The 16,011-nt window shown below is 45.6% G+C and overlaps 1 protein-coding gene across 1 annotated transcript in view; it reads left to right on the top strand.

Annotated features, from left to right (window-relative positions):
* Window positions 1-16,011, top strand: part of INTS3 (integrator complex subunit 3) — a 649,525-nt gene that overhangs the window by 456,193 nt on the left and 177,321 nt on the right. Inside the window, exon 23 of the mRNA XM_078670092.1 lies at window positions 11,555-11,630. Within this exon, the coding sequence (XP_078526218.1) occupies window positions 11,555-11,630 (76 nt within the window). The remainder of the gene's footprint in view (window positions 1-11,554; window positions 11,631-16,011) is intronic.

The raw sequence follows: 16,011 nt of genomic DNA on the forward strand, positions 1-16,011 counted from the left end.
GACATAATTAAAAAGACTTATTGAACTTTGCTCATATGCTTTGAAACATTTCATTGAATTTGGCTTTGAGTGCTCTGGGGAGACACTGTTCTCGAGGGAACAGTGCAACAATTCAGTTCCTCCTAGGACACTCTTAGGTACCCACGCATCCTACCTCGGTGCACCAAGGGCACATTAGGAGCAGATATCCAGCATATCTCTTCAAATGAATGCCAGGTCTGCGCTTCATAGTTCAATAAATCGAAAATGTTGCTGTTACCGCTCTGCCAGTAGCATTTTTTTTTTTAAAGAAAAAAAAAGTGTGTGTGTGTGTGTTTTCACTGAAGTAACCAAAGGTTACAGGGAGGTTCTAGTTAGGATCAGATTTCACTCTTACAAATCCAGTCAAATTCAGCACTTACAGTTACCTGAGCTAACCATAACTTGCGCCCCCGCAGTGTACTACTGACTAGTTTCTCCAGCAACTGGGATGAAGGTCTTGAGTTATGCAAACTTGAGGATGTCAAGCCATCTGACCAACGCCTACGTGTGTATGGAGAGCATAACCCACTTGGGTGGAACTACGTGGGTTAACAGCGGAGCCCACTGGGGTGTATCGCAGCACTGCAAGTACCATCATGCAACTTGTCTGAAATCCTGTGAAGGCGGACTTAAAAAGATATAATTTGTATCACATGACTGCTATGTGGCTGTTAACTCCGGAGGCCTGTGAGCAAGTCACGAAACGCGTAAGGCCATTGTAAAAACCAAAGGTTACAGGGTCGTTATAGTTAGGGTCAGATTTCACTTGTACAAAACCAGTGAAATTATGCAGTTATAGTTACCTGAGCTGTCTATAACTTAAGCCCCTGCAATTCACTGCTTATGATCTCACATATTACATCACTCATGACATGGTCAGTGACCTCACTGATGACATCATCCACTGTATCACTCACACACTTGCTCCCACCCCCATACAAAATATTGTACGCCTACTCACACACCCATGCAACCACTGACGCACCTATTCACAGACCTATGCCAGTACTCTCTCACGCCTCCATAGAGCCACTCACACACACACACACACCTACTCACTCACTCGTACACCCATTCACTCACCCATACAGCCACTCATACAACCAGTTACTCACCTATATAGCCAGCTACATAACCACACACTCACCCATAGAAGCCCTCATGTACTCATTCACACAACCACGTACTTACCCATTCACACATTCCTGTACTCACCCATACAGCCATTCACACTCACACACTGTCCAATACAGTCACTCACACACAAAGTCACTTAACAAAACAACTACTCAAACAGCCACTCACTCACCCATACAGCCACTTACACACTCAGTCACTTATTCATACAGCCATTCAGAAACCCAGTCACCACACCCACTTACCCACTAATAGAGCCACTTACACCGTCACCCACCCACCCATACATTGACTGACACACCCACTCATCACCAATACAGCCACTTCGCATCTCACACACCCACACAGCTACTTACACAACCACTTATAAACCCATACAGCCACTCACACACCTATACACATGGGTATATACAGACACACAGCCACTCACATGATATATATTAAAAGTAGTATCACTAATTAGCCGTACACCTAGTATACTACTTTAAGTTTTGTAATACCTTAGTATATATATTGAACAATCATAAACTCTTACAAAATACTTACACTCACTGGATGGTGTCACGAGTGATGTCATTTGAGATGGCATGAGTGATGTAATATGTGAGGTCATAAGCAGTGCATTGTGGGGGGACGTAAGTTATAGTTAGCTCAGGTAACTTTAACTGCAGAATTTCACTGGTTTTGTATGAGTGAAATCTGACCCTAACTATAACGTCCCTGTAACCTTTGTGTTTTTTTCAAGTGAATTTCTATGGTTTGGTTTTTAACTAGTAATCACGTTCTCTGACTGGTAGAGAAAGGATGCTGGACCTCCAGCCAGCTCTCCGGATCCAGCTGTGTAGGACTTACAGGAGGTACCAGGATGGCTTCTTGGGTTTCAAGGTCCCTCAGGAGTAAAGTGGACTTCATCCCCCAACCAATAACCAATAGTGCAGCACAAGCCGCGTTTGCAGAGTGGTGGAGAAAGGGGGCGTGGCCTCCGAAGACCTCTTAGCAATCCCGCTGTGTGGGACTTACTGGAGGTAACAGGAGAGGTAGTTGGCCCCCAAGGACGTTGGAAGCCAACTACCCCATCGGTTACCAAAGGGGGTTTGCTGAGAGGTGTTTGGTGGCCACGCCCCCTTTCTCCATCACTCTGCAATTACGCCTCCTGGCACACTACTAGTTGGGGGATGAAGTCCCCTTGGCCCTTGAAGGTCCTTGGGGGCCAACTAACCCTCCAGTCACCTCCAGTAAGACTCGCACAGCTGGATTGCTAAGAGATTGTCAGAGGCCATGCCCCCTTTCTCGACTACTCCGGCGCACTACTAGTTGGGTGAAGTAGTTCACTTTAGTCCTGAGGCCTTCAGGAGTAAATTGGAATTCATTACCCAACCCGAAGCACCCCAGGAGGTGCGCTCGCAGAGTGGTGGAGAAAGAGGGCATCCGTGACTTACTGGAGGTAACAAGAGGGCTTGTTGGCCCCCTAAGTCCCTCCGCATTCAATGTACTTTATTCCCTAATCACCTCTGCCCCAGGAGGCATGTCTGCAGAGTGATGGTGAAGGATGTGTGACCTCCGGTGACTTGCCGGAGGTGTTTTTTTTTCTCAGGGAAGGGGGCTGCGTAGCATCTTGCAATGGGCGTCTGGATGCAGTTTTTCATGTGTGTCCCTGTGGGTAGCATAATACATGCTGCAGCCCATCGGGACCCTCTTTAGTACCCATGCACAGGGTACCATTTCTAGGGACTTACAGAGGTGCTGAAGTCCTTGGCAAATGGGTTACAATTAGACATTTACCTTGTTTTAAGGGAAAGAGCACTAGCACTGGGGGCCTGGTTAGCAGGGACCCCAGTGCACTTTTAGTCCAAAAACATCATTAATAGGGCAAAAAGTGGGAGTGACCAAGTCAAAAAGGGCACTTTCCTACATCATTCAAACACCACTCCTTTCACATTCTTCATTGTACACCATACTCATTTAGTGGAAACTCAAAGCTGCCCAGTTATGAGCAACTGAATGGATATTCCATGGGAGGGTTGGTAAGTTCTCTCCCTGGGTTCAGCCAACACTGACCTCATACTTCTGTGACCCTGTTTTCAGGATTGTAGCCACTGTCCAATGTAGGTTGAGTACAGTTTGTGGCAATACTCATAACAAGTAGAGCCTGAAAATATGAACCCCAAGTTAGCACGCTGCTTGTCAAGTTACCTAATTAACAGGCCAGGATGGCTTAGCTCTACTTAACAGGCACATACTGTTTGAGTGGCAAAATGAATCAGTAACAACCCTGCCCGTATCATCTATAGAGGTCCTATAGAGGATCCTATGGTTCAACAAAGGGTGACGTGGAGTAGTATCAGAGTCAGAACCACATAAAGCTTTAGTTTCTTTTCTTATTCCTTTCTTTATTGATCATTTCATCAGAGGTTTATTCAAGTATCAAAATTCAGTCATTTAGAATAAATGGCATTACACACATTAAAATCTTTACAACAGATCAGAAGTAATGATGGCAGTCCCGCACATACCTCAAATATCAGAGCTCACATCAGTCATATCATCAACAGTTGACTAACTATCATACCTTCTATCAGACATTCATACAATACAATCACAGTGGTACTTCAAAGCCTTAGTATGCAGTCAAGATGGACAATACTGCATGGATAAAGGTGAAAGAATGTGGGGCAGGGAAAGATGGAAAAGGTCATCTAAAACAGAAGATGTCCTGCCACCACCAAGAACCACGCCGACGCGCGTTTTGGTGTTGGGCCCAGGTTAGGCCGCACCTTAGTCAGGGAGATGAGGTATCACCGAGTGGGGGACAACACAACTGAAAATACAAAAGGAATATATGTACATATATACAAATATAACAACAATGATTATATATTTCATCTTTCACTTTACATTGTATTATCTATCAATATGTGTTCTGATAACCACTGTCACTCTGCACAAATCTAGCCATATTCAATTAGGGGGAAGATTAACCTCCGCAGCGCAGGGAAAAGGGAACTCAGGCATCCACTCACAGGTTGCATAGACCCATCATTCAATCATCTTACATTCATTAGCTTTCAAGCGGTAAAGGAGTCTCAATATGTGAGCCTTATCAGTAATGGGGGGAACTAAATGGTACCCCTTCAAGCTTTGGGCGCTTCTAAATGGTACCCCTTCAAGCTTTGGGCGCTTCTAGAGTAACGGAAAGCTCCTGGTAGAGCGGGCAATAATGCCACCTTCAGACTCTATCTAAGGCGCTAGATACGTCTAACACTTATCCAAGATGGACTTTTGTTATCACCACCAATCAAGGGGGGGTGGGGGTAGCTAGTACTGTAGGTACCATAATTGGACTCCTTGAATATAGTCAGTCCACAATATCTTTACACCAAGATCACACCCTCTGCAGACAAAACAAGAAAACATAGAAAAAATCAAAGGGAAAGATGAGGATATAAAAAGTTCTCAAAGGTCAGGCTATGTGGGGATTATAGTGGTCATCGCGGATCCAGGCCTGCCAATCCGCGATTTTAGTAAAAAACAAAATCGGGGTAGGTTCAAGGCGTCACAAGATAGGACATACGCCAAATTGGGTATAGCGGGTAGCAGTGGGTTAAGATCTCGGACTGGCGCTAGTGAATTAGCTGGTGGGCTTGTGGAAGCGATTCCAAATGTATTTTCCAATGTCAAAACCTTAGCTGCTTTCTATACAATAGATAGGGGGCAGGCTGGGTGAGTGGGCCACTGATCATGTTGATCGTCGGCACTACGATGCTGTCTCCAGCCGCATGACACCCCGATATAGCCGGTTCCAGATCTGGATGAGCTTGTGGGACAGCAGGCTAACCTTCGCAAGTGGGGGATAACACCGCGCGGGCTCTTTACCTTGGAGAGAATCGGGGTCAGGAGTATGCTGTACAGACCCACTTCCGGGTCAATGGAAACCTGGTCACAACTTTAGCCGAATCAGTGTATCAGGGTCTAAATTCAAAATAATTGAGAATTACGTACGGAGGTGCCAAGGTTACATATCACGCGCAAGCTACACAAATTAAAACGCTACGCAATCAGAGTCTAAGCATTCTCAAGGAATAGAATATCTGCCCTAAATAGCCAGCGTGTCTATGGGCGAGAGGAAAGGCACGGGGTAAGGGCTTTACCTCAGAGATGATCCACGGAGGGCCGTATGTCGCCCCGCAGCACTTCCGGGTTACTGGGAGCGTCGCCGCAATACAATTTAAGGTAGATATCAGGTGATCTGAGGGGGAAAATAGCAAACATGCTTCAGTCAGGGGGGTAGGATACTAAAAGCCCCACAACGGGGTTTCAGTCAAATCACTGGAGTTTTTAAAAGGTCTGACTTTAGTGTAGCGTTCTGGGTCGCTTACCATGAAACGGCTGCAAATAGAACGCTCAGGGCGGGTTCCTTAGCGGTCTTCAGCTGGTCTCTTTTCAGCACAGTCGAGAATCGGCCTAAATCTCCACCAGTTTTTAAAGACCCCAATCCGTGTGGAAACGCCCATTAAGTGGCTTCCACAAGAGAACGAAGCCATCGAGGTCGGACTATAGTCGATTGCTGAATTACTCAAATGGCGGCCATCTTGGAACGGTATTGGCCCAAAGGAAGCCGCCTAAGAGGATGCGGCAGTTCCACTCAAAGCCTAATTAGGCATAAAGTGGAGGATCCATGTGGGAACACCCATTAATTAGCTTCCAACGATGTAGTTAGATCGGACTATAGGAGACTGCTGAAAAACTTAAATGGCGGCCATCTTGGAACGGTATTGCACCACTGGATCGCGCATAAAAGCATATGGCATTTCTACTCAAAGCCTGATCTCACAGAGAACAGAGCATGAAAGGGCCTTCAAAGTATATGATCACAGGGACCAAAAGGTCCAAAACAATATCAATTTACTCAACCGTCCACCAGCCCAGGCATGCATAGCCATGCAAGTTTGATGCCTAGGGGGAAAGACGGGTGGGCGGGGGAGGAAGGAAGACTGAGTAAGCCCCCAATAGGCTCATAAGTGTACAACATTGTTGGCTCATCAAAAGACAATTGTTCTGCGGTTACCCTCGTTCAACTTGCTCTAAGATGGTAGGGGGCCACAAGATAGATATATGTATCTCATAAGGGCGTATCATCCCCCTGTTCCCCTAACTCTAAGGTGGTAAAGAGCCACGAGATAGATATAGGTATCTTGTAAAGGCACATGGAGGTAGTTATTCTGCGGTTACCCTCGTTCAACTTCCCCCAAGATGGTAGGGGGCCACGAAATAGATATAGGTATCTCATAAAGGCATATCATCCCCCTGTTCCCCTAATTCTAAGGTGGTGAAGGGCCACGAGATAGATATAGGTATCTCGTAAAGGCACATAGAGGCAGGCTAACTTAAAAATATACATATCAGAATAGGACGCATAAAGATAGGGGTCACAATACTACACTCAGTCGTCCACCTATGTGATAGCATTGGGCCAGGGGCACTCCTTGTTGAGGCCCTTTTTAACTGAATTCAGAAAGAAGATCCAAAAAACCTCTCTCTTTTTGCGGAGGGCAGTGGGGTCCACTCCAGGTTTAGCCTGGATTTTTTCACGTATGGACCATCTCAATTCCTTCTCCATATGTTTGTTCTCTAACCAATGGGTCACAATGGGGGTGGAGGATTTTTTATTTCTGATGTTCGACTTATGCTCCCCAAACCTAAGGCGGCACTCCCGTCCTGTTTCGCCCACATACGGTAAGTTGCACGGGCATTGAATCACATATATTACATTGCCTGTGCGGCAATTGGTCAGCCTCTTGTTACGTGCCACCGAGATGGTACGGTCACTGCTGGTGACAATGGTATCTCCAATCATCGCGTGGGGACAGGCCTGGCAGGTCCCACACCGATGGTTTCCAAAGATAGGATTGAGGTTGCTAATGGCTGTCTGTAAGCTAATGGGAGGATCCTGCATCTTGCCTCTCACAAGATGGTTTTTTAGGTTCTTATTCTTTTTGAACGCAAAGATGGGCCTGAGTAGGGGGGGTTTGTTATCCTCTAGGTTGAAGAGGTGCCAGCTAGAGTTAATGATTTGCCTGACCTTGTGGTTCAGGTTAGAATGACGAGTGATACATACCAGTTGGTACTGTTTGAGTGACTGGATGTGGAAGCTGGTACTTCTGGAGTTCTTAAAGCTGCAGTGTTGGCTTTGCACTCTTACATCCTAGTTTTTAATTAAAAAAATGCTACATAGAGTAGTTTTCAATAAAAATGTACTTTATGACTAAATTAGCTAATTGGCTGCATGTTTATCAATTTTAAACATTTTGTTTTGTTGCCGAAAGAAGCCATTTTTCTTAAATTGTTCACATTAAAAAATATATATACTGGAAACATTGTTCCCAGATATTCCACTTGATTGGGGAGATATTCTTTTGCATATCAATTAAGAGAGTACCCACTCGGAGGCAACTAGGATTACAGGTAAGTAACTCCTCAGTACTTGACTCCTGCAGACCATGAACCTTTGTAATACATTTGCTGTGACAATGTAGAATAATAATTGGCCCATAATTGTTCTCCCTGTTTGCCTGTAGGATGATGTCTGTATTTTATAGCCCTTCAAAACGTCTTTAACTAGATTGTGCTCCTGATCACCCCATCGTTTGCAAACTGGAAACCCCAGTCTGGACATGTTCTGTCTGTCAATATCCATTGATCAGCTTAACAGAGAGGCTTGCCTTTGTTGACTAGGATCATTTTTCACCCAAATTGCGAATGTCTAATTTGAAGGACTTTAACATTCCTGCTAATTAATGATTACATTAATTCTTGGAGATGTCGCTGGTCATTGGTGTCTTATAGTCAGAATTAAGTGTTGGGTCAGAAGTCTTACATTAAACGTGATAGAGAGTATTAAATTACCCGTCTTTGCAGATGTCCTGGCTACCTGAGTTGTCTTTAGGCATGCAATGCTTGTGGATAAGACTGCGTTGACCAGATGACTAAAGCCACTGTTTGCTGTCTCAACTTTGAGTGGGTTGTTGCCTTTGATGACTACCTGTGGGCCTTATATAAACTTACATGTGCTGCTGACTACATGTCTGTCTGTAACAAGGTCTTGGTTATTCTCTAGCTTACTCACTGGGCCGACAGGAGCCAGAGAAAGAGCACAGGTGGTGTTGTGCATTATGTTACATTGGATGCCACGCCAATGGGGTGGGTGAGTGAAAAGTTGTACTTCTGCTTTAAACATTGCCAGCACTTTGTGTCATTTGGCTTGTTTACACTGTCTGTATGGGCCTTTGTCTATGAGTCCATACAACAAAACATGGATGATTTCCGCAAAAAAGTTCCCGCAGAATAGCTCCTACATTGTGATCCACTGAACGATCAGAAGTTAGCCCTTCCATTACCGCTGAATCATAAAAGAGAGTTGATGTGTGCAAAATTTGGGTTGATGCCGTTGAAGGTTGTTCGGTATGGCAGGCTCCAAGGTGACTCAGACCGCACTTGTAGAGCTGTCCCCGAGTCTCTCAGTCACAGACCTTGTGTATGCGAAAACCTACTCCCACTCCGGAATCACTGGCTGCGGCCAATATGAATACAACTGAAAATTCGCAATTGTCAAAAAGGAGGAGAGTAGTGCCTAAAGGATGAAGTCCTACAGCTAACAGGAGCTTCCTGAAATATGTCTCTTGTGAAAAAAATCTGTCCAGACTCAATTTCCATCCAGTGGAACCCAACCCAGTCCAAGCAGAGCTCAAAGAATGCAGTACTTCAGCTGCGACATTTTGGGCCTCTTGGGGGTTGGCAAGAAAGACCATTGACGACGCATGGTAAAAGCCCACAGAAAATGACCCACACAACGTCCTTTCCCCTTTCGACCACACTGAAGCTCTCCCATCGGGGTTGTCGGTGTCTATAAAGAAGACAAGAAAACCAGTAAAGGGCGTGGCCGGCAATTTATCTTCATCCCAGACAGTACTTCTAACTCCCAATTTTAAATGTTGGAAAAAAATGTTAAAAAATTGTAATAATCCTAAAGATAAATTACCTCCGATTGTTTGTTTATCCGAGCTTCCATTTCATCTTCTAGAAAGCGGCTGGATGTTGTCAACGTGTGAATGAGTGTCTTTAATGGAATCATTCTTCGCGCACAATCCGACCCCTGTGCCACTCAGTGGTTTGCGCATCCGTCTAGCACTTCAGCGTGACTGTTGAGTAAACATGTATGGCCTCGTTTGCCAAGATCCTTGGAGCGGGTTGCAAGGCTTGACTCGGGGGCTCGGTGCTTTGCCCTCGGGTTTTAGTAATGGCTGCAAGAGTTGCCATGGACACAAGCAAAGGGAAACCAGAAATAGCTGCCGCTGCTGCGGGAGGTTAATGATGTCAAGCGATAACCATTCTGACCCGGCCATTAGAATCTGCACTGTTTACGTAAGCCTGCGTTGTTGGATTTCTCGGTAATATTTTATATATATATATCTAGAAAAAAAGCTGTCCAGAAAACAGTATGCATCTGGGAGTTTTTCAAAAAGAATTTACATTGTTATCCTGGCCCCCTCTCAGGTACGTTTTATGGTGGTGTCGGTTAATTAGTCATATATTCTGGGGCGACTTGTGGTTCATGGCGAGGGAGTGGTTGCATCGCCTCTTCTGCCCCCATATTCCTCCAAGAGGGCGTCCTCCGCGCTGTCTGAGGGGCTGGGGCCCGTGTGAGCACAGGACGAGGTGACCTAGTTAGCTTGGCACAGTCCTTCCACCTCTCCCGTCTGCAATATTGAGATATTTTTATATCACCAAGCCTTGTGTGACTTAGAGTGCGGCGTCTCTCTGGGGAGGGCTCCAGGCTTGTCTGCTTGATGGATAGGGGTACTTAAGTAAAGGCACAGCTTCTATTATTTGCAGTTTATCTGATCTTCAGGCCAGGAATATTTTCTTGTTGATACACAGTGAATCAATCTGCTTTACTCGAGCAAGCCATCTAAAATAAAGTAGAGAAGCTTGGAAGTAGGCAACGGTGGAGGAAGGGCGGTGAGACCCCTCATCCAGGTAGAGATTAGCAGTGGCAGCTGTTAATTCCATCTGTGAATGAGTGTTGATTTCAAACTAGGAATGAGAATTTACGGCCTAAAAGACAGGATAAGTGCGTTTTGCATCTGTCTTCTGGCGAGGTTTCCCTCATGACCCCCTCCAACAGCTGGGTCTACTAACTTCCTGGCCGTCCCTCAATTAATTTCTAGTTCCACCGGTTGTGGAGTGCATTGCGTTTTTTCAACAGTTCTTGATCCATTTGAATTGGGGCACCTCCATCCAGGGGGGATCCCTTCCTACAGTCAGTTACCACTGTTTGTTTCACCCCTTCATTAATAGAGACATCTTGCTTTTTATTTCCTGTTATCGCCGACATTCAATCCCTCTTCCAAAGCGAGATCAGAATGCCCCAGAATAAATCCCTTCCTCAAAACTCCCTTACACCAGTTTAGTAAAAATCATAAGAATGCATATGGATCCTGCAGTGATTCCATAAAACAGCCATATGGTGCCTCAGCCTTTTCAGTCATAATCATTTGCTGCATTCACCAGTCACATAGTCAGAAATATTTTGTGGTCACTGAAATTATTGCATTATCAATTAGTCAACCTTAATGCTGTTTTATCCCTTCACCACTCAGTCAGTCCTCAAATAACTTCGCCAATTGCTTACATTTTCCTTCTATCACTTGGGGATTTGCATAGCCATCGATATGCATATGTCGGCATTAACATGTCTGTAACTCACAAATCGGTCATTGATCCCCAGTCTTGGATCCTGCTTTCCGTTTTTCAATCTAGCCAGCGTCCACTATCAGTTACACAAGTCACTGTTCCTTCTGTCACCCAAATGTAGATTTTATTTCCATCACCTTATATGTAGACTATTTCCTCCTACCACTAATGCATTGATTCTTCCTTTCGTCACCTGATGTATTATGCCTTCATCCAGTCAACTGAGCTCTGAGCCTTTCCAACAAGCTCAGATTATTCTGCTTGTTGCCAAATCTGCCACAGACTGTTCTGACGATGGCCCCTGTTGCCCAACTATCTTTAGCAAGTCATCCAAAATGTGTATATTTTGGTGCTAAAAATTATCTTTTACGAGTTTCAGCTGGTTTTTAAGGGGGATATTTTTGTTTCTAGGTATTGCTCTGTGTCTTGCTATATTCCTGTTCCTAGGGATATATTCACCCTCTTGTTAAGTCAGTGTTTCCATTCTCCCATTTACTTCCTGTCTGTTCCCCCCCTCACAGACTTTCTTTCTATGTGTTGCTCCTTCACTGCAGAATGCTAAACTTTGGTGGTCTCATTTACCCTCCATAGATTTCGTGCCTTTTAATATTGTCTTCTATCACCAAATGCTTTCTTTGCTTTTCAGCTCCAGGAATTGGTGTGCCATGTGATGATGGGAAACTTGGTCATGTTCCGGAAGGATTCCGTTTTAAACATCCTTAGTGAGTATGGGCAAATTATTTTAGTGAATTGAATACTTCATTGAATAAATGCCACATATATTCTGGTCCAGTTTTTCTTTTGGCCACCAGTCCACCACAGACAGGAACCAGCCAAATGCAAAGCCGCCTTTGTCCTTCTGCAATAGGGGTAGTTCAGCCTGAAATGCCAGACTAGGTTCCATCCTACCATGTGCCCTTAGGGACCAACAGTAATAGTGCCGGGCCATCCTTCTCCACATACCTCTGGTATGTTCCAGTACCACCCCATGAGACCCCAATTTTGTTCTTGAGTTGGCTGATGCACATGCATTTTGAGCCAGTGACATCTGGCAAATTAAAATTTTCTGGAAGGGTGAACATCTTTGTTGCCATCACATCTGGTCAATGTGTAAATGAGGTTCAAGCTATTTGCAACTTTAAGCTGGTCACAACAGTCAGCAGACTGGGCTCGAAGACCACAATTCCTCCATTCTGAAAATGATGTTGGAAATCTGAAAAAAAGAATTGCTCTTCCACATTTCCTCTATGTTATCCTGCCTTTTAGCTGAAAAAAGTATCCAATACCTGGCTAGAAGGCCATTATTTGCTTCTTTCTTATTCGAAAAAGCTTTTAACAGTCCTCAGGTAAGATTTGTGTGTCCTTTGAGGACCATGATACTGGTTTAGCAGGTGTTTAAGCCACCATTGCTAGATGTTTAACATCATGTATCACCACCTATATTGTGTATGCAGTCCAACCTTCATCAAGTGTACTGGCACACTCCACCATGGCTCAGGAGCTGTTGGCATCATTTTGCAGGCATGTGCCTGCCAGACATATCCCAAGCTGGTATGTGGGCACCCCACAGGCATTCTCTTGTTACGATGCTCCTGAGACTAAACTGCTTGATAAGCCTTTGTGTACTCGTGTGCTCTGCGTTCAACTCAGACGTTGAGAATGGGAAGGAGCATACAACATAGTGGAACAAAGTTATGTATGTGGTGCTACTACTCTTAACCAATGGCATTTTTAGGTCGAGCGACCTATCTCAATGCGCATGCGCATTGAGCGGGAGCTCGATATATAGGGGCTTATCGAGAGTTTACCTAACTGGCGATTCCACTGGCGATTTGATGCTGTGCCCGTGCGCTTTTAGGTCAATGCGCAAGCGCATTGACATAAAATGCGCGTGCACATCATCAAATCGCCAGTCAATCACCAGCAGCACTCCTCCCACACCTTTGAAATGAAGCTTAGCTTCACTTCAAAGGCCCCTGCTGCTTCACACCCTCATGCCGCTCTCCCCGCTCCGCCCCCTCCCGCCGTGTCGCATTTCTCCTCCCCCACTTTCACTTTGATGGCCGCAGGCCGTCTCTCGTGTTTCTCCTTGTTTTCGCATTTCTCCTCCCCCCCCACATAACCAAAATTTATTTACTTTCAGGCCGTGTCTCCTTTTATTTTTGCTTGTTTATCTCTTTTCTTTCCTCTTTTGCACGTCACCCTTTCCTGTCGTTCAGTCTCCCTGTGCCATTCTCTCTTGTTCTTGCACTCATTTGCTTTATTTTTTTCCGTTTATGTTGCTCACTTCTTCACCATCCCTTCATGCTATGCCCCATTTGGCTCGCCCGGTACCCTCTATTGCTCTACCACAAGCTATCCCACTCTTTCTTCTGCTTCTACGAACTTCTCTCGTGCTAGGCTGACCCCTAACATCTCTATGCTTCTCTGCTTTCCCTCCTCCACCAGGTCATGCACTTTGCCCCCTCCAGGTTCCATTTTTCTGCTCCCGTTATTGTCCTGAAGTCCTCCTGACCCTTCTTTCCCCACGCTATCCCCCTTCTGCGTCTTTCATCTTCCCCCGATGTCACCTTCTGTATTCTGAGGTCTCCTTTCCTTCTTTCTTCCTTGTCTCCCTCCTGTCACGCTTTCTTTCCCCACTCCTATTCACTTAACCTCATGTAACTCACCTGTGAGCGTTCTCCCCTCTCGTTCCTCATGCTGTGCTCACTCTCTCACCCAGAACCACTGCATCCGACCCCTACGGAGCGATGTGGTTTAGCGCTTATTCAGCCTTATTCTGTTTATTTGTAATTACTATCCTTGCCCATCTTTGCTGTGCAGTCGGTCACTTGTGGCTCTCGTCAGGTCCCGTCTGTGCTCCTCTCTTGGTTCTGGTCTGTTGTTTGCATCATTAGTTTGGTCGCGTGCTAGCCTCACGTTCGTGTTTGGTCACATATGGATTGATTTCTCTTGATGTATTCTTCTGGTGTAGCTCATCCTTACCCCCTGTTTTTGCCTCTCGCGTGTGTCGCTGTCCAGTTTCTCTTTTTCAGCTTTTTTTCTGGTCAGTTTATTGTTAGACTTAGTTTCCGTTTGCTTTTCCTCTCATGTTTAAGTAGTGTCCTACCCGTGTTCTATGGAGTGGTTTCTAGTCCTATCCTTTCTGTGCTGCCCAATTGTCAGTTGTTGCTCTGTTTAGCTTGTCTCATTCAGTAGATTTTTTTTTTATTTTACAAGTTTTACATAGCGCTAGCTTGACCCGTGGGTATCAGAGCGCTTTACATACACACAGGAGAAAAAACAAGCATCAGCATTGCCAATAGGTCTCGCCTTTGTGACCTTATAAGTGTTTAGCCATGCAACAGTTGATGTTGCACCAAGGATATTGTGTTGGATAACTAAAGACTTATAAGGTCCCAAAAGCGAGACCTATTGGCTATGCCAATGCTTGTTCCTATAATTGCTGCCATTGTTTCCCCTCCTTCACCACCCTCCAACTGACCCTTCTGCCATTAGTCATAGAAAACACTCTAACTCCTTTAAAAAAAAAAATGGATCACTGCCAAGAGCAAGCCTATGCAAAAATATAGGGTTGTCCAATGTATGTTGTACACATGCTTGTGTTGTACGGGCACACAGAAAATGTGTATTAAAGCCGAATCATGCACTGCTACTTGCAGCAAGGATTTCCGTTCACTCGCAGACTACCAATTTTCTCTCAGCAACCTACTGGTAAAGTGCAGGAGCGATACATAAACCTATGACTGGAAAAAAAATCATGAGACAGACCTATCTGATAAGGCCGTATGACAGAGGTTGCCCACTGCTGAACTGAGCTGTACTTCCCAGTGCATGTCTCCAGGGTACCTTATATGAACACAGACTTAGATCCCTGCTGTGCATTCATGGAAGAAGATATAGTTGACCTGTTTGATGGATACTTTTACCTGCAGATTCCTCGCCTGTAGAACAATTCCCAGGCATCAGTCTGGTTCCAGAAAACTTCAAAGCAACGAGTTTGCCAATAGAGTGCGTGGACTACTTCACCACCTGCAGTGACAACAGGCAACGCCACCAAGGACATAAATCGCCGATCCTGGCGCATCAAAGTCAGTTCCATTTTTTTCATGCCTTCAATGCGGATCCGGAGCTTTACTCTGAGGAAATTCCCTCACCCCACTTGAAAATGTAACAGTACAAAGTTTCCTCCAAAAAAGTTTGAGTTTAAACCCTGTACTGATGCCGGAAGAGTTGCTGGCACCACTCCTCTCCATTTTCATCAATCATAGAAGGAAGAAGTGTTCCATAGGTAAAACTCCTCATCGTTGTTCATCTCCCACAGGACCTTTGTCTTCGTAACTGCAGCTTGGCGACTTGATGCAGATGGATGCTCCGCACAGCCCTGCTCCTTCTATGGACCCGGCTCTGAACAGACCTCTGTTCTCAGAGCCTTTGGCGCCGGCACATCCTTCTGTGGAGCCTATGATGGAGAAGTGTGGCTCAATGGTTAGAGCTGCAGACCCTGGTGCAGAGGTCTGGCAAGGGACCAGGGTTCAATTCCCGCCTCAGCGGGTCTTGGGCTCAAAATTCCACAGACCTGATAATTCTCGACTCGGTGCCTATTCCAATCATGGAGTCCCACTCTGCAACTCTGGGCAATAGCTTGCTTAATCTCCACAACGGCCCCAACAACGCTAAGGATGCCTGGCCTCCACCTTGGGGGTGCCCAGGAGTGGGCGCCTCACAGGGAACGCCAGGATGGGTTCCACCGCGGTATTCATACAAGCGCCTTGAGACCCTTGCGGGTGAGTAGTGCGCTATACAAGTATCAATTTACAATTTTTTTTTTACAATGATGCCTTTCCACAGTTCTCGGCTCCAGGGTCAGGCCAGCCAGCGCTTCTGAACGCAATGTATTCTATCTTCGCCAAGACCTCAGCGCCATCTGGCGCCCCATCGCGTCTGCCAATTTTCATGACTTTCCTTCGGTGTGGCACTGTTGGAACCACTGCCATCACCACATTGCTTTGACCCAGTTCTGCACCTCTCGGTGCTGCAACTAATGTGAAGGTGTGCCTCCCTGCTTCCACCTCCACCATCTCCTCACACAATGTTGCCAGC

This window comes from Lissotriton helveticus, chromosome 12 (assembly GCF_964261635.1).
Source record: "Lissotriton helveticus chromosome 12, aLisHel1.1, whole genome shotgun sequence".
Taxonomy (NCBI): Eukaryota; Metazoa; Chordata; class Amphibia; order Caudata; family Salamandridae; genus Lissotriton; species Lissotriton helveticus.